The 18282-nt window shown below is 51.1% G+C and overlaps 1 protein-coding gene across 1 annotated transcript in view; it reads left to right on the top strand.

The window, feature by feature from the left end:
• LOC135179716 (heparan sulfate glucosamine 3-O-sulfotransferase 3A1-like) overlaps nucleotides 1-15718 on the top strand; it is a 44798-nt gene extending 29080 nt beyond the window's left edge. The window contains exon 2 of the mRNA XM_064151772.1: nucleotides 15010-15718. Coding sequence (XP_064007842.1) covers nucleotides 15010-15628 — 619 coding nt within the window. The 3' untranslated portion in view covers nucleotides 15629-15718. The remainder of the gene's footprint in view (nucleotides 1-15009) is intronic.
• Nucleotides 15719-18282: the final 2564 nt, after the last annotated feature.

Here is an 18282-nt window from a genome sequence, read left to right as displayed (position 1 = left end):
GGAGGTTGTGGATGCCCTTGGAGGTGTTCAAGGCTAGGCTGGATGGGGCATTGAGCAACCTGGGTTAGTGGAAGGTGTCCCTGCCTGTGGCAGTAGGGTTTGAATTAGGTGAACTTTAATTTCCCTTCCAACCCAACCCATTCTGTGAAGCTATGACTCTAAGCAAAGGCTTTCAGTGTGAACAGGAGACTCTGGAAGGGTTTTGAAGCGGTTCTGTGGTTTGCTCATTGGCATCATCCACAGGAAACACATCTGGGAGGCCAAAGGTCACCAGGGCTGTAGTACCTACACTGATGGTTCTCTCCAATTACTTACAGGGCTGATTCAGTGGATTTATTCCCCCTGGGTTTCTGAGTGGCAAATCTTGTGGCGTTCAGGCGGATACAAGAGCAGAGGGAGGCTGGAAGTGATGCTTTAAAGCACAACCTAAATCTGTTCCAGGGCAGATGGTTAATTGTGTGGGTTCATTTATTTGCCTAATGCAAATCACATCCTGCTTGCCCCTGGCACCAGGGGAACTGGATTCCTATTTGTTTTGCTGCAAACTGGGCTGAGATTTCACTGCATCTTCTTCAGCTCCTGTGAGAAGGGAGAAGCTTTTTGTGGTATGCATCAGAGGATTACCACATCTCCAGGGCTGGTGGAGAGGAGAAACATCCCCTCCTGTGCAGAAAGGCTGGGATGGGGATAAGTTGGCAACACTGCATTGGTTTGCAGAATTCCAACTCCTATCTTCATGGCTCCAGAACTGTGAAGGTGCTTTAGTGGCTGGCAGCACCTCCTCCTTCCATCCTAAATACAGGCACTGAGATGTGTCTCAGGGTCTGTCCCCTCCAGGTTCCTTCCAGCCAAGTGCTAGGAGGGTGCTTCAGGGGTTCCCAACTTCCCAAATGGGCCTAATTGAAGCCTAAAGAGATTTTTCACAGATTCATGGCTTTTCAAAGAAGAAATTTACATATTAATAAGAAGCTGTTCAGACTGATTGGCTTAATGTGTTTGGGGTAAGTATAATTAAATGTCAAGGGAAATATATCATGAAGTAATGAAGCTGAAGCTAATTTATCAAAAAATGAGTCCTAGAGAGGGAGACATTTCCAATAATAAACAGTTCTTTAACCTTCCTCTTAAAGATGATTTGCTTAGTCAGGGCTGAAATATGTGGTCCTGATGATCCTCGTGTGAGAGAGACATGAGATGGTTATTGCCTCTGGGGTGGAGGATTTTCAATGTCCCCTGCACTATAAACCCCTCTGCCCTGGGACTCTAAGGCTGTGCCCATCAAGTGGCTTCACTCAGGTCCCAGTGGGGGAAGGTGCAGATCTGGTCCCTCTGAGGCCAGCAGCAGCATGTTGGAGGTTGTTTGGGATTGATGTACACGTGTAAGACTTCAGAGATGCCCTTAGAGGGGAAGAACAGGCTTAAGGGTTAATTATGTCTGGTACTGGGTCACTTATGCCCTTTTTTGCCTCCTTCTTCAGTCTTTTCTCTTTACTCTGTAAGCTTTTCAGAGCACTGCTCTGTTTTCATACTACTGGGGATGAAGATCAGCTCATGCAGGCACATCCTTAACATGTTCAAAAGATGAAGTGCACACGAAGAATAGTGATGCAGGTCCAAACCTGAGTGGTTTAACCTCATAACTGAGGAGAGTGAGGGCCAGGCTGAAGGCCATGCCAGTCCCTAGGAAGGCTGTGACTCTTGCATCCTTCTGTGTGATGGAAAGAGGTTGTGAGCTCCCTCCCTGTGGCACAGCCATGCAGGGGACAAACAGCCATGCTCTCCTCAGCAGACCTCTGCGCTGGGGACGTGCTGGGTCCATAGGGTTCATTTCCAGCCATGGACTGTCCTCTGCTGTCCAGCTCCTGAAAGTGGGAGCTCTCGATTTCCACTTGGTGCACTTGCAAGGAAGAAAGGCAGGATGCAAGGCTGTCAAAGGATCCTGCCCGTCATCTCAGCTGGAAAATCCTTCTTTACCATGAGAGCACTAAAATACTGGAGCAGGTTGCCCAGGGATGTGGTGGAGGCCCAGTCCCTGGAGACATTCAAGATCAGCCTTGACATGGCCCTGGGCAGCCTGATGTAGTTGGAGATGTCCCTGCTGTCTGCAGGGGATTGGACAAGATGACCTTTGAGAGTCCATTCCTGCCTGGTGCAGTCTGTGAATCTGTAGTAATAGGACAAGGGGCAATAGTTTTAAGCTGGAGCAGAGTAGATTTAGGTTGGACATAAGGAAGAAGTTCTTTGACATAATGTGGCACAGAGGGGAGCCAGCAGGTTGCAGAATAACAGAGACATCTGCAGAAGAGAGCAGAAGTAGTGTCTGTTCTCATTAAGAGGCGCCACAGTTACAATATAAACCAGCACCAACAGAACCAGCCTCCAGAAGCCTGAATTTACCCAAGCAAATCCATCTGGGAAATGAGGAATCACTTTTCATTTGGAAGCTATGTTGGAAATATGATGGACTCACTGTAGGCATGGTCTGCTCCCTTGCATGAATTAAGTGGTGCTGGCAAATGACTTGTGCCTTTTGCTGGGAGCTGCTGGAGTTCAGCTTTTGTGGGACAACTTACATGGAGGTGGAGGGGCCACTGAGAGGAGGTCACATCCAAAAGGGCATGTGGGCACTGTTAGAGGTGCTGAGTGAGTCTACAACTCACAACTACAGCTACCTGGAGGGAGGTCGTAGCCAGATGGGGTTGAGCTCTTCTGCCAGGCAACCAGCAACAGAACAAGGGGACACAGTCTCAAGTTGTGGCAGGGGAGGTCTAGGCTGGATGTTAGGAGGAAGTTCTTCCCAGAGAGAGTGATTGCCATTGGAATGGGCTGCCCAGGGAGGTGGTGGAGTCGCTGTCCCTGGAGGAGTTCAAGAAAAGCCTGGATGAGACACTCAGTGCCATGGTCTAGTTGACTGGACAGGGCTGGGCGCTAGGTTGGACTGGATGAACTTGGAGGTGTCTTCCAACCTGGTTGATTCTATGATTCTATGAGTGGTCCCCAGTGTACTTCAAAATTTTGAGTACCTCAAAATTAAGAATTTGAAGTTAGAGGGTTATAGATGGAAAGTTAGGCCATAAAAGAGCCATAAGCAGGGGGACACAGGTTGCCCAGGGCGGTTGTGGCTGTCTCCTCCCTGGAGCTGTTCAAGGCCAGGTTGGATGAGGCCTTGAGCAACTTGGGCTAGTAGGATGTGTCCTTGCCTGTGGCAGTGGGATTGGAACTGGATGATCTTTGAGGACTCTTCCAACTCAAACCATTCTATGATTCTATTGGTGTAGTTGGACAGTACTGTGAGGTGACAGGGGAACTGTGGACTGGGAGCAGTGGGAAACCCCAGGCTGGAGGATCATGAGAAGTGCTTCTCCCTGCACCACCCACTGCCTCACTTTTCCATGTCCCACATCATCCTCATCCTGCTACCACAGCAATAGGACACTCTCATACTATGATAGCAGAATGAGGATGATGTGGGACATGGGAAAAAGTCTTTAGCTAAAGCATGTGGAAACCTCCAGTTAATTACCTTGCAAGGAGCCAAACAAGGAGGAGCTGACCAAAGTGTGTCAAATAATGGGTGCTGCTGACAAGGTATGAACCCATCCCCACCCCCAGACGTGAAAGCTCCTTTAGATGCTGCCTGATGCTGTCTCCATTCCCGCACAAATGAGGGAGATATGGCAAAGGAGGCTATGACCAAAGGGTCTGGAGCTCTTCATCTGCTTCTGGTAAGCAGGATTCAGTTGGGTTTTACCAGCAATGCCACTGAGCATGAGCCAGCATCCTTCCAGACAGATGCAGAAATGCACCACGATGACTTAGCTTTTGAGCCACTGGAAAGAAGACAACTCCAAAACGCTCCTTCTGCAACTGGCCAGCCTGGAGGAAACAGTGATGCCACCCTCAGCTCTGATGAGTTCCTTGTTCCAGCAAAGAAAATCAATATCTTACATGGCTAATGGCACCAAAGACTTTCTGCTTGTCGATAGCACTTAGGCACTGGCGGGCTCCAGGAGGTGCCCAGATGTGCTTCCCAGGGCAGTGGATTTTGGGGAGCTTCTCAGCACAGTTCCTTCTGCCAGGCTGGTCACAGGATGCTGTGACAACAGCATTGCCTCCTGCCACCTGCATCATCTTTGCTGGCAGCCAGGAGGCCACCAGCGCAGGGCTCTCTGCTTACCTGCTGCTCTCGGAGCAGCAGCTCTGCCCATCAATAATTAATCAGAGCACTTAGGCAGAGGGCTGGCACGCTGTAGGTAGCTCTGATCAGTGCAGTGGCCCTTCCCAGCGGCTGGGAAGCTGAGGCAGCAACTGAATACAGACAGCAAAGTGTGGGGGACACTGGTGTGGAGCCAAGACCTTTGTGCAGCCCCTCCTGGCCTGCAAAATTTCCCCTGTCCCTTTGAGATGCCCCATGGCAGATTGCTGCAGGACTGGGGGAGCTGATGCCAATCTAGATGTGTGCATGCTCAAACAGGGGGCTCTCAGGGGCAGAACCACTCCCTACTCTTAGAGACTTTCCTTATCAAGACCGAGTTCAGCCTGGAGAAAAGAAGGCTAAGGGGAGACCTCATTGCTCTCTGCAGCTCCCTGAAAGGGAGCCAGGTGGGAGTGATCTCTTCTACCAAGGAACAAGTGATAGGACAAGAGGAAATGGCCTCGAGTTGCACCAGGGCAAGTTTACTTTAGACATCAGGAACAATTTCTTCCCCAAGAGGGCTGTCAAGACCTGGAACAGGCTGCCCAGGGCAGTGGTGGAGTCTCCATCCCTTAAGGGGGTGTGGTGCTAGGTAGATGTGGTGCTGAGGGCCATGGTTTAGTGGTGCCCTGGCAGTGCTGGGTTAGTGGTTGAGCTCAGCGATCTTAATGAACTCTTCCAACCAAAACCATTCTCTGACTCTGCTTCTATCTCAGGGACATTGCCACTTCCTGCCAGGTCACCTCAGCCCCAGATCCATGGGGAAGCAGATGCCCTGCCCTTGGCCAGAGATTGTTCCTGCTCTTCCTGAGCAAGGTCATGGCCCCAGGATCCGGAAGGAGAGTGTCCACCTGCGGAGTTATCAGCAGTGGCCCCTGCACACACCACACTTTCTCCGTGGAGTTTCTTTGATGGGTTTCCCAGCTCCTCAGGAAGAAGAAGGCTTCCTGGCTGGGCCCTGAGGGTGAGGTGACACTGGCTGTTATCCCCATGAATGCTGTGCTGGGAGCTTAGTGTCCAAGTCCCTGTTTTGGAAGCAGTGAGGTTGCTGGGATGGCTTTTCTTAAGTGCTGCAGTGGTTAAACCCAGCAGTGACAGGGAGCAGAGCCACCCACTGAGCTGGGCATGCAGTGGGGGTGCAGCTGAGAGGATCTGCTAAGGAGCTCCCCCCAGGAGCCTGACACAGCCTTTGGATTGACACACAGACACTTTTGCCAGGATGTCCATGCAGGCACAGCCACCTGCCTTGTCCCTCTCTCTCACACAACCTGCTGCTAGCTGGACGTGGTTTGAGGCTGAGTCCACCAGCTTTGGTTGCTGCTGGAGGTTTGGCTGGGGACAGGGCAGACATCTAGGGGTCCCTCCGGTCCTGTGGGCTGCAGTTTAAGTGGAGGTTGGCACCATGGATGCTGGCTGCACCCCCTGTCAGGCTGTCAGCTGTCTCCTAAATTCAACTGGAAGGAGAGGAAGGAGGGACAGGAAGGCAGCTCTGGTGATAAGATGCTGCTTGATAGATTCAGCGTGGAAACTGCTGCTGCTGGCTGCAGATGTGATGCACAACTACTCGGTCAAATCAAAGCTGTGAGCATAAGCTCAGGACCTCCCTACAACTGCTTCCTCTGCCAAGCAAGCTCAGAGCAGTCAGTTTTGGGGGGTGGTGGGGAAGAGGAGGGGCCCTACCTCTATAAGAAGATTTTATTTGGGAAGGTCAGACCTGCAGCCAGGTCTGGAGTTTGGGGACATTTCTGTGTGCCTAGAGGTTATGAAATGGCTCCATGTGCTTTGAGAACTGTGCTTTCATCCCAGCACAACTCAGTGCAACAAGATCCTGTTTGCATGTCTGCTTTGCAATTTCAAACCCTTCTGGGGTATGTGGGAGAGTTCTGGGAGACAGCAGGCACAGGGAGCATGCCAAGGTGGCAGGAGGCTCCTCAGCATATCTAGATGGGGGACAGATATCCCAGGGACCATTTACTGCTTGTAGAAATGAGGCAGCTCTGCCAGACATCTTCCTGGCCATGGTGATCCCAGGAGGTGATGTGCTCACCCTGCACAGTTTGTAATCATAGAATCAGTCAGGGTTGGAAGGGACCACAAGAATCATCTAGTTCCAACTCCCAAGGGTAGGGACACTTCACACTAGATCAGGCTGTCTACAGCCTCATCCAGCATGGCCTTAAACATCTCCAGGGATGAGGCATCCCCCCACCTCCCTGGGCAACCTGCTCCAGAGTCTCAGCACCCTCATGGTGAAGAACTTCTTCCTAACATCCAGTCTGAAGCTACCCATTTCTAGCTTGGTTCCACTCTCCCCAATCCTATCACTACCTGACAGCCTACAAAGTCCCTCCCCAGCTTTCTTGTAGGCTCCCTCAAGATACTGAAAGGCCACAATAAGGTCACCTCAGAGCCTTCTCTAATGGATCAGAAGGGACAGAAGAGCACAGCCAGGAGAAAACCCAAGGCCTGCCCCTACCACCATGGTTTCAGGAGGGTGCAGATGTCCTCTGGGAGCTTGCAGTTGTGCTGTAGGCCCTTTCCAGCAACACTTAGATCTTTCCCAAGGATTTTCTTCCCCCAGGCAAAATGCCTCAGCAGCAAGATAGGTGGGAATGAGAGGGACCCACAGGCTTCCTTGTCCTCTCCCAGGGCTCTTCCTGCCTCTTATCTCATTCCAACCTCAGCCCAATCCATCCTCTGCTAAAACCAATGGCAAGGGTGTCCTTTTGATATTGTCTGCTGGACTTGATCTTACATCCAGCAACACAGCCATTGATTTTCTCATCTCCTTCCAGCCCTCTCTGATCTTTTGCCACTCTCCTTTCAGCTCCCTCGGTCCCACAGCTTTGCTTGGAGGGTTTTATTCATTTCCATCAGTTTCCTGAAACTCATCTTTCCATTTATTGATCTCATCCAACATCTAAAGGAAGGCGAAGCAGAAGGCTCAGCTAACTCAAATGTGCCCTCATGGCTCATCAAAGGAAATTCAGAGGCTTGCTAGAGCTGCCAGGGCAGCAGAGCCCTGGGCTGAGGCATCAGGCTCATAGGAGGGACCCATTTATCTCCTCAGGCAGGGGGGGTTAATTAGTGTGCACATCCACACTGCTGGTTACATCAAGATCTCACTCTTGCCAGAGCATCTTGCTTTCCAATCATCTCCTGCACATGCTGGAATGGTTCTTCTGGGAGCACAGGCTCGAGGGTGGGAGAACATCAAGCACTTGGAATGGCAGCTTGTGATTTTGTTTACAAATTACTGCTGCAGAGTCACTTTTTAAACTGATTGGGAAGAAAAAGTGGGGGGAAGGAGGGGGAGAAGATACCTTGCTGGTGGCCTCAGTAGCACAGGGGCAATGCACACAACGCTTCAGAGGTGTGAGGATGCATCAAGTTGCTCTGATTGTTGTGTCTCAGTTTCCCTGTCGTTCTTGTTCAATATCTTCCTGCTCAAGAAAGCTCTGTTGTTGCTCCAGGCCTGTCAGTGTGTTACATGCCCATCATGGTGGTGCCAAGAAGGCAAATGATCTCCTGGAGTACATTAAGATGATCAAGGGAGGTTCTGCTCCCACTCTGCTCTACCCTAGTGAGGCTACAGCTGGAGTCCTGGGCCCAGTTCTGGGATCCTCAGTTCAAGGGAGACAGGGAGAGAGTCTCTGCTGTGGGGCCAGGAGCATCTCTGTGAGGAGCAAAGGCTGAGAGCCCAGGGGCTCTTCAGCCTGGAGAACAGCAGCCCCAGAGGGGGTCTGAGCTATACTCAGCAAGAGCTAAAGGGAGGGGGGCAAGAGGCTGGAGCCAGACTCTTGTCAGTGGTGCCCAGAGACAGGAGAAGGGACAGCAGGCACAAAGTGAAACCCAGGAGGTCAGGCTGGCTGGGGCTGTGAGCAGCCTGCTCTAGTTGCAGAGGTCCCTGCTCATGGCAGGACGTTGGACTGGATGCCTTTTGAAGGACAATCCTTTCCCACCCAAACTGTTCTGTGATTCTGTGATTCTAAACAGTCAGACTGGGCTGGAAAGGAACTCAACTTCAGGGGGCAGGAGGAGATGGTCAGGGCAAGTTTTGCTGCAAGCCAGAGCACATGTGAGGCTGATCTCTGTCACCACAGCAGCTCTCTGAGGGTTATGATGGCACAAGGCCTGGTGAAGAGCTGCCCTTATATGCTGCCACCAGCCCCTCTTTGAGAGAGATCTGGGCTAGATATATGTGGGAAAGGCTTGCAACAAGTCCATCCTCAGCTGCTTCTATGCTGTGTGCACTGCCAAGGAACTCAGGAGGTCCTGAGCAGGACATGGCTTGGTCTGGCCAGGAGCAAAGCAGCAGATGGACTTCAAAGAGCAAACTCATCTCAAGTTTTCTGGATCCAGGGACTAAAAGCTGCTCCATCCCCGTGGGAAACAGCAGCATGTGGTTGCTCCTCCTACATGAACCAAGCTCCCAAAAATCCCATTTCTGGAACAGCCAATTCTTGTTTTCTCACTAATCACCAGCTTCTCGTGGTGATTGAAGCTGGCCAGACAGCAGCACAGGTCAGCTGAGGCAAACCAGCTGGTTTAACCCACTTCCCAGCCCCTGATGGAGCTGAAGTGGATACTGAGCATGGGCTGGAGACAGACACCACCACCACACATCAGTACCTCCTCTCCTCCAAGCTAAATTTCCAGAAACACTACTCTTGGCTGCTCAGTCTCCTAAGGAGGGGGGCTGAGATACTATTATGGTTTCTTGACCTGAAATGATGCTTTCTTCCCCAGAGCTGTGCTCTGGCTAAGAACAAGATCTCAAGACCAAGAGGTGTCTCTGTGGACTCTGATCATCAGGGCAGAGGGCTCAAGATAACACCCTGCTTGCCCTGGGGAACTTAGGGTCAAGATTTTAAAGGCATCACTGTACAGTACATAAAGAGCTATAAAGGCCATACAGGTCATATAAAAGATCAGCTCCCACACTAGCAAGAGAGAGATAAAAGCCACACCAAAGATCAGCTCCCACACCAGCAAGAGAGAGATAAAAGCCATGCAGGCATGGCACCAAAGATCAGCTCCCACACCAGCAAGAGAGAGATGAAAGCCATGCAGGCATGGCACCAAAGATCAGCTCCCACACCAGCAAGAGAGAGATAAAAACCATGCAGGCATGGCACCAAAGATCAGCTCCCACACCAGCAAGAGAGAGATAAAAACCATGCGGGCATGGCACCAAAGATCAGCTCCCACACCAGCAAGAGAGAGATAAAAACCATGCAGGCATGGCACCAAAGATCAGCTCCCACACCAGCAAGAGAGAGATAAAAACCATGCAGGCATGGCACCAAAGATCAGCTCCCACACCAGCAGTGTCTGAGGGGTGGGACTGCTCTGGGACACCCTGGTGAGACCCCAGCACTAAAGTGCCAGTATCCAGGACTAGCACACCAGGGTGCACCAGGGAGTCCCAGAGCAGCTCCGGGTGTGTCACTGGAGCCTGCACCAATCTGCTGCCCTTGCACAGCATCAATCCCCAACCCACCCACCCCAAGGTGGCCTGCAGCTGCTTCTCTCCCACCTGGAAGGTGCATTTGCTGCAGTGGCTCTTAAGGAAGACTGGGGAACTGCTGTTGTTTAGTCTTCAGAGGAGGAGGCTGAGGGGAGACTTCATCACTTTCTGCAACTCATTTTTCCTTTATCCTTTATCCTCAGCACTGGTTAAGGCCACACGAGTGCTGTGTCTAGTTCTGGGGTGCTGAATTTAAGAAAGATGTTGAGGTGTTTGAATGTGTCCAGAGAAGGGCAACAAGGCTGGTGAGGGTCTGGAACACAGCCCTGTGAGGAGAGGCTGAGGGAGCTGGGGGTGTGCAGCCTGCAGAAGAGGAGGCTCAGGGCAGACCTCATTGCTGTCTACAACTACCTGGAGGGAGGCTGTAGCCAGGCAGGGGTTGGTCTATTCTCCCAGGCACCCAGGGACACAACAAGGGGACACAGTCACAAGTTGTGCCAGAGGAGGTTTAGGCTGGATGCTAGGAAGAAGTTCTCCACAGAAAGAGTGATTGGCATCGGAATGGGCTGCCCCAGTGAAATGTTGAGGTCCCCATCCCTGGAGATGTTTAAAAGGAGGCTGGATGAGGCACTTAGTGCCATGGTTTAGTTAATTAGAAGGGTTAGGTGATAGGTTGGACTCAATGATCCTGAAGGTCTTTTCCAAGCTGGTTAATTCTGTGATTCTGTGTGTGACTCGCTGAAATCAGGTTGGAGCCAGGTGGGGGTTGGTCTCTTCCCACATGCAACAAAATTGACAGAACAAGAGGAAATGGCTTCAAGTTGTGCCAAGGGAGGTTCATGATGGACACTAGGAAAAAAAATCTTCAGAGAAAGGGTTCTCAGGCATTGGAGCAGGCTGCCCAGGGAGGTGGAGGAGTCACCATCCCTGGAGGTGTTTAAAGGCTGTGGTTTAGTGGCAGTGGCTTAGCAGCAGCGGTGGCACTGTGAGCTCTGGGTGAGTGGTTGGAGCCGATGATCTCAAAGGTCTCTTCCTCAACCTCAGTAGTTCTGTGGTTCTGTGATTCTAACTCCAAACTGTTGCATTATGGAAGTGAGGCCCTGCAAAGCCTAGCATGGTGGAAAAGGGGCCACAATCCCCACAAACAGCAACCCCAGGAGCTACCTCTGTGCACTTAGACCAGACATGGGAACAACCATCTCGGACACCACTGCTGGGAAGAGAGCCTGGATCTGGAAGGAGCCAGATATGACTATACATGCTGAGCTGAAATGCTCTGCTTGAGGAAGGCCTTCCTCCCCTATTAAGTAATTAAATAAAGCCCCAAGCTCTACTAAAATTAAAATAACAGAATCCATTTATTCTGGCAGGGCCCACTGGTGGCTGCTCTTGCCAAAAACATTCTTGTGGTTCTTGTCTTTTCAAGTGGTTCTTTTGCAATAAAATCCAGATGCCATTAGTCCAGGGAGGCCTCCAGGCAACTGTTTACATCCATGAAAGATGCCCTTTGTAATTAATTAATCTCCCAAAAGCTGGGCTAGCACATTCCCCATGGCTCCTGGCATGTCCCTGCCCGCTGGCCCTGGCAGCAGAGGTGTGTCCTCATTCCTGGGCACTGAAGAAAGCTTTTGTGTTGCAGCCTTGCCACAAAAAGGGTTAAGCTCCTCTTTGGGAAGACACAGCTGAGGTCTCAACTCTTACCAAAGCACAAAGAGAACTCAGCTGTCTCCCCACCACCCTCACCCCACCCCTGGTTCAGCAGATCCTGCTCTTGCTCAACAGCAAGCTCCAGTTGCAGGAGGGGAAGGGAGCAGCTGGGGAGCAGGGTACGACCTGGTTCCTTCACCCTTTAAGGGGCTCAAGTCCTTCCAGATGACTTAGTGACTTGCAGGGTTTGCAAAGCAGATGGCAACAATACAACATCTGAGCAATGTGGCTTTGGTGCATGTGAGTTAAAAAAGATGATTCATGAGAGTGCCTTGAGCAAAATAACCTCTGAACAGGGGCACAGGCCAGAGCAGAGAGTGGTCCAGCACAGTCACCTTCTTCCAGATGTGCCTGGTATCAGGTACCTACAGAGGGGTGTTTGGGAGGCTCTGGGGAGATCTTCTGGTGGCCTTTCAGTACTTAAAGGCAACAATCAGAAAGCTGGGGACAGACTTTTGAGCAGGGCCTGTTCTGACAGGACAAGGGGTGATGGTCTGAAACTACAAGAGGGAGATTCAGACTGGAGAGAAGGGAGAAATGTTTGACACTGAGGATGGTGAGAGCTTGTCCCAGGTTTTCCAGAGAGGTGGGAGATGTCCTACCCCTGGAACCATTGCTGGTCAGGGTGTCTGGGGCTCTGAGTATCTGACTCGAGTCACAGATGTCCCTGATGACTGCAGGGGAGGTTGCACTAGATGAGCTTTAAAGGTCCTTTCCATCCCAAACTCTTCTGTGAAAGCTGATGGTTCATAGGGATCCAGCTGAAGGCAGCTGCAGTTAGGGACCATAGGGAGGCTGAAGTTCTGGGACTGTTGTGTATCTTTGCCACCAGCTTATTCCATCCACCAGTAGTTCAGCCAGGCTGTTTCTGAGCCATTTGCACTTTTGGCCTTTGCAGCATCAAGTGGTGGCAAATCTCACCACACAACTATACCTGCTTAGCAAAGGTCATCCTTCTGTGGCTTTTGAACCCATCTCCATCCTTTGAGTCAGCAGCAGTTGCCTTTATGTCTTCACAGCCTCCAGGATGCACAAGAGCTGTCATATCTCTCACTTGGTTTCTTCTCTAGCTTGAATGTCCCAAAGCCAACCTGATGAAGTTCAACAAGACCAAGTACAAGGTCGAGGCAATCCCAAGCACCAATATAGGCTGGGCAGGGACTGGCTTGAGAGCAGCCCTGACAAAAGGGACTTGGGGGTGCTGGTGGGTGAGAAGCTCAATATGAGCTGTGAGTGTGCTCTTGCAGCTCAGAGAGCAACCAGAGCCTGGGCTGCAGCAAGAGAAGTGTGGGCAGCAGGGCGAGGGAAGTGATCCTCCCCCTCTACTCCACACTGCTGAGACCCCACCTGGAGTACTGCTGCCAGTTCTGGAGCCCCTGGGACAAGAGGGATGTGGAGGTGCTGGAAGGTATTCAGAGAAGGGCCATGAGGATGAGCAAAGGGCTGGAGCTGCTCTGCTGTGAGGAGAGACAGAGGGAGTTGGGAATGTTCAGTCTGGAGAGGAGATGACTCCCAGATGACCTTATTGTGGCTTTCAGTATCTTAAGAGGGCTACAAGAAAGCTGTGGAGGGACTTTTTAGATTGTCAGGTAGTGATAGGAGTGGGGAGAAAGGAACAAAGCTGGAAATGGGTAGACTCAGACTGGATATTAGGAAGTTTTTCATTATGAGTGTGGTGAGATCCTGGAATGGGTTGCCCAGGGAGGTGGTGGAAGCCTCATCCCTGGAGATGTTTTAGGCCAGGCTGGATGAGGCTGTAGACAGCCTGATCTAGTGTGAGGTGTCCCTGCCCATGGCAGGGGGTTTGGAACTGGATGATCCTTGTGGTCCTCACTGATTCTATTCCTCACTGATTCTATGAATTTGTGGAGATTCCTCCCCCCACACCAGAAACCTTCCTCAGAGCACAGCAAAGATTTGCCTTCTCTAGGACCACTTCTTTGCTCAGCCTCTGTGTAAGGTGGCTGCAAACAGACAGAATTGCTTTGGGAAGGGTCGTTTGCAGCAGAAGGAGCCAGCCTGGGGTTGGGATGTTATTGCTGTTTTTAGCTGCTGTGAGCTTTTCCTTGTTGCTTTTTTTGATCGATGGCTTTAATTTTGCTGGCCTATTGCACAGGTTTGCAAACCAGATGTTGCTGCTGCAAGACAGCCACAATGAGGCAGGCAGGGAACAGTTCATCACAGCACAGAGCCTTGCGACCATGGTGAGGTCAAAGACAAGGGGTCAGGGCATGAGGAGAATGTGGGTCTCTGCTCCTTGGGACCCGAGGCTGCAGTTGCCATGAGAACTGCTGGTAGCACAGTGATGAACCTCAGTGGTGCTGCAGCCACCCTCCCCATCCATCTCCCCTTCCCCCTGGGAAGGACTTGACCACTGGAAGGAGACCAAACTGGAAAGGAAAACTGCTGAGGGCCTGGAAAGAGGCATGGGTTTGTGTAACCAAGTGATGATGGGGGAAATCACTGGGGCTTTGCAGATGCTGGCTGGGAAGGGATAAAGAAGGTGATATGCACGTGAGGGGATGGGATGTGGTGTGGCAGGCAAGGAGAAGAGTTGGGAGCAGTCTGAAGGAGCAGAAAAATGGCTGCTCATGTGGCTCCTAAACCTTTCTAGTTTATCTTGTGTAACACGGAGGAGCTCAGGTTATCCTGAGAGTGCTGAAGCAAGGATGGTGAGACCCCAGCCCAGGTTGCTCAGAGAGATGGGAGGTGCCCCATCCCTGGAACCATTCTAGATCAGATTGCCCAAAGCTCTGAGCAAGCTGCTCTAATTGCAGATGCCCCTGCTGACTGCAGGGGGTTGCACTAGCTGAGCTTTAAAAGTCCCTTCCAACCCAAACCAGTCTGTGTTCTGTGATCCTGTGGCCAAATCCTGCAATCATCAGCAAATCACACCCAATGCCTGGCCCAGGAGGCCTTTTGAACTCTCAAGGAGACCATAGAGAAGGATGGACCCTGGCCCAAGCCCTAAGCCCCTTCCCACTTCTGGCTGCGAGAGATTCCCAAAGCAGCCTGTGTGTAGGATTTCTTCAGGTGGAAGAAGGAAATTGCTGAGGTCAGGAGGCTGATATTGCACATTTTTACATGACATCAGCTTGCTGCCACCTTGAAAACACCAGAAGACAGAGCCTTACATCCTGGCCCTTGAAAATCCCCTGTGCTCTGCAGGAAGGGAGTGCTGTTACCAGAAATTCACTGTTATTCCAAGGAGTTTAAGCCAGTGTGCAGGAAGCTCCAGTATGGGCAGAGAGGAATTTAAAGGGATAGGACATCAGAATTGTAGAGATGAGCTCTGTTCTTACACTGCCATTGCAAGAAGGGAGATGAAATCCCCCTCAAGCAGTACTTTATAGGTTTTGGAGAGGCAAAACAGGTTTAGGTCTGATTCTGGGTAAATAGACAGGCAAAGGAAGTGGGGAAGGAGGAGTGTGTGGAGATGCTTTGCTGAGTTGGAACACTATGGGTTTCCTGGCAGCCTGGGCAAGGCAGAAGGCAGGCTGGGCTGGAGGGGTGAGGCTCAGGAGCACCATGCCCTTTGCACCCAGGACGTCCCCAGAGCACTGCCAGCTCTCAGCTTCTCCCCCCCCAACCCAGGGGCATTCAGTGCTAATGTGCCCCTCCTCTCCTTCTCTCTCAGAGACCTCATGCCCAGGACCCTGGAGGGGCAGATCACCATGGAGAAGACCCCCAGCTACTTCGTCACCAAGGAGGCCCCCGCCCGCATCTCCTCCATGTCCAGGGGCACGAAGCTGATCGTGGTGGTGCGGGACCCTGTGACCAGAGCCATCTCGGACTACACGCAGACGCTCTCCAAGAAGCCTGACATCCCCACCTTTGAGAGCCTGACCTTCAAAAACAGGACTACAGGCCTGATCGACACCTCCTGGAGCGCCATCCAGATCGGCATCTACGCCAAGCACCTGGAGAACTGGCTGCTCTACTTCCCCATCGGGCAGATCCTCTTTGTCAGCGGGGAGAGGCTGATCAGCGACCCCGCGGGGGAGCTGGGCAGGGTCCAGGACTTTCTGGGCCTCAAGAGGATCATCACTGACAAACACTTCTACTTCAACAAGACCAAGGGGTTCCCGTGCCTGAAGAAGGCGGAAGGCAGCAGCAAACCTCACTGCCTGGGCAAGACGAAAGGCAGGACCCACCCTGACATAGACCAGGAGGTGGTGCAGAGGCTGCGAGACTTCTACCGCCCCTTCAACATGAAGTTCTACCAGATGACAGGGCAGGACTTTGGCTGGGACTGAGGCTGAACAGAACAAATTAATAATTTAAGCAAAGGAAAATATAATATAATATATATTTTTTTTACCTATCAGTAGAGAGGGGGAAAATACAGAAGAAAAAAACATACTAAGAGTTGTGCTGAGTTCTTCTGATTATCTTTTCTTTCTTTCCCTCTGATGTTGCTTTGCTTCCTTTCTCCTCTCAGAGGTGAGCTGAAGTGGCCACACTGAAAAAGGAGGATGTGAACCTGGTCCTGTTGAGGTCACCTGCAGCTTGGCTGCTCCCTTTGATGGGCCCAGGGTTTAGCACTGTCTCTGTAACACACCAAAACAAAAGCAGGTCTAAAGGACCTCAGATCCACCTCCAGAAATGAGGCAAAATGATTTCCCATTGGAATGGGCTGCCCAGGGAGGTGGTGGAGTCACCGCCCCTGGAGGTGTTCAAGAAAAGCCTGCATGAGGCACTTAGTGCCATGGTCTGGTTGACTGGCTAGGGCTGGGTGCTAGGTTGGACTGGATGATCTTGGAGGTCTCTTCTAACCTGGTTGATTCTATGATTCTATGTTCAGTTTGCAGAGGAGAAGGCTCCCAGGAGAACTTATTGTGGCTTTTCAGTATCTGAAGGGAGCCTACAAGGAAGCTGGGGAGGGACTTTTTAGGCTGTCAGGTAGTGATAGGGCTGGGGGGGAAAGGAACAAAGCTGGAAATGGGTAGCTTCAGACTGGATGTTGTGAAGTTCTTCACCATGAGGGTGATGAGACCCTGAAGCGGGTTGCTCAAGGAGGTGGTGGAAGCCTCATCCCTGGAGGTGTTTAGGGCCATGCTATATGAGGCTGTAGATAGCCTGATCTAGTGTGAGGTGTCCCTGCCCATAGCAGGAAGGTTGGAACTAGATGATCTTTGTGGTCCCTTCCAGCCCTGACTCATTCTATGATTCTGTGATCCATCCCTTTCAACAACGAAACAGAGGAGGTTTAATCTCTAATTTGGTTTTCAGAACCTGACCTTAGAGAATTTTTTAATTGAATTAAATCTTTGCTATTTTTTTCCCCAAATTTAGCCAAGTTTTTGTTCACTTTTACCCCACCTCCCCCCCAAATCAAACTCTTTTCATCAGCCAGACTTATTTTTAACCTTCTAAAAGTCCAAACCAATAATCCTTTGTTTTGTTTTCAGACCAAACAATTTTGGTATCCAAAAATGAAGGAAAACAAATGAGCCTTTAGACTCTTGTGATGAAAATTCTCAGGTAGTCAAAAGGCCTCATTCAGAGGAGCTGGCTCTAAACCAGTGCTCCCCACTGCCAGCAACATAGAATCATAGGATCAAGCAGGTTGGAAGAGACCTCCAGAATCATCCAGTCCAACCTAGCACCCAGCCCTATCCAATCAACCAGACCATAGCACTCAGTGCCTCATCCAGGCTTTGCTTGAACACCTCCAGGGATGGTGACTCCACCATCTTCCTGGGCAGCCCATTCCAATGCCAATCATCCTCTCTGGCAAGAACTTCCTCCTAACAACCAGCCTAGACCTCCCCTGGCACAACTTGAGACTGTGTCCCCTTGTTCTGTTGCTGGTTGCCTGGGAGAAGAGACCAACCCCACCTGGCTACAGCCTCCCTTCAGGTAGTTGTAGATGGCAATGAGGTCACCCCTGAGCCCCTTCTGTCATGCTGACAGGAGAGTGCTTTCCATTGGGGGGTGGGGGGTGTCATTTGAAGGTGTTTGGGTGATGGGCAAAGGAAGGTCCATGCAGAGATGATGCTGATGGTGAAGGTGACAGAGGAGCCACCATCCACCACTTGTGAGCAGGAAACAAATCCACAGCCTCTGGTGGATGCTATTTAAGCCATAACAGAGAATATCTTAAGTTGGGTAGTCTTAAACTGGTGGAGAAAGCATTATTTGGGGGAGAATGAACAAAAATCTTGTCCAGAAAGGGGAGAGAATGAGAAGACCATGGGAGCTTTCTTGTCCTTTCCTAAAGGGACAAGCAGGAACAAGAGCATTGGGTGTGCAGGGCTTTAAAAAGTGTCAGGCAAACCCAAACTCCAGGGTGCAGTAACCAGGAGCTTTCAATTCTTTGCTTTGATGCTTATCACTTCCTTTTTTTTGGGTGGTGGACATGTCTCAGTGACAGAAATCTATGAGTGAAGCAGGATTTTGTATTAGCAGGGGCTCATTCATCTTCTGGCTCTCTACCTTCAGCGTGTTTGGGACCATAGAAGCACCTCAGTATCACCTGGTGCTGTACAAACACAGCATAATGATGCTCTCTCTCTTGACTCTAACTTCAGAAAGCCCCAGAGGTGGTAAAACCAACTCTGTGGGGGGATCACCTGGTAATCTGGTTAGGAGGAAGGCTGGGGGCCATGCTCACTGGCTGCCTGCTCACTGGCCAAGATGTTATTACAATCACAGCAGAGCAGGGATTTCAAGGAGTCTGAAGAGGATTGTATCTGGAATTACAGGATAGAGTCATCTCCACCTCAGGCTGTCTTGCTTGACAGGTTAGGAAAATAGCTTGGTGCTTTCTCAACCTCATGGCACCAGGTTCCACTGCAAATGTGGAGCCACATTCCCTCTTGGCTGTCCTGAGCCTCCTCCTCCCTACCCAGTCCTGCACAACCCACTCTGTCTCCAAGGATGCAGAGCCCTGGGGCCTTCCTATCCC

Source organism: Pogoniulus pusillus, chromosome 11 (assembly GCF_015220805.1).
Source record: "Pogoniulus pusillus isolate bPogPus1 chromosome 11, bPogPus1.pri, whole genome shotgun sequence".
NCBI lineage: Eukaryota > Metazoa > Chordata > Aves > Piciformes > Lybiidae > Pogoniulus > Pogoniulus pusillus.
This window is presented reverse-complemented; position numbering and strand designations above follow the sequence as displayed.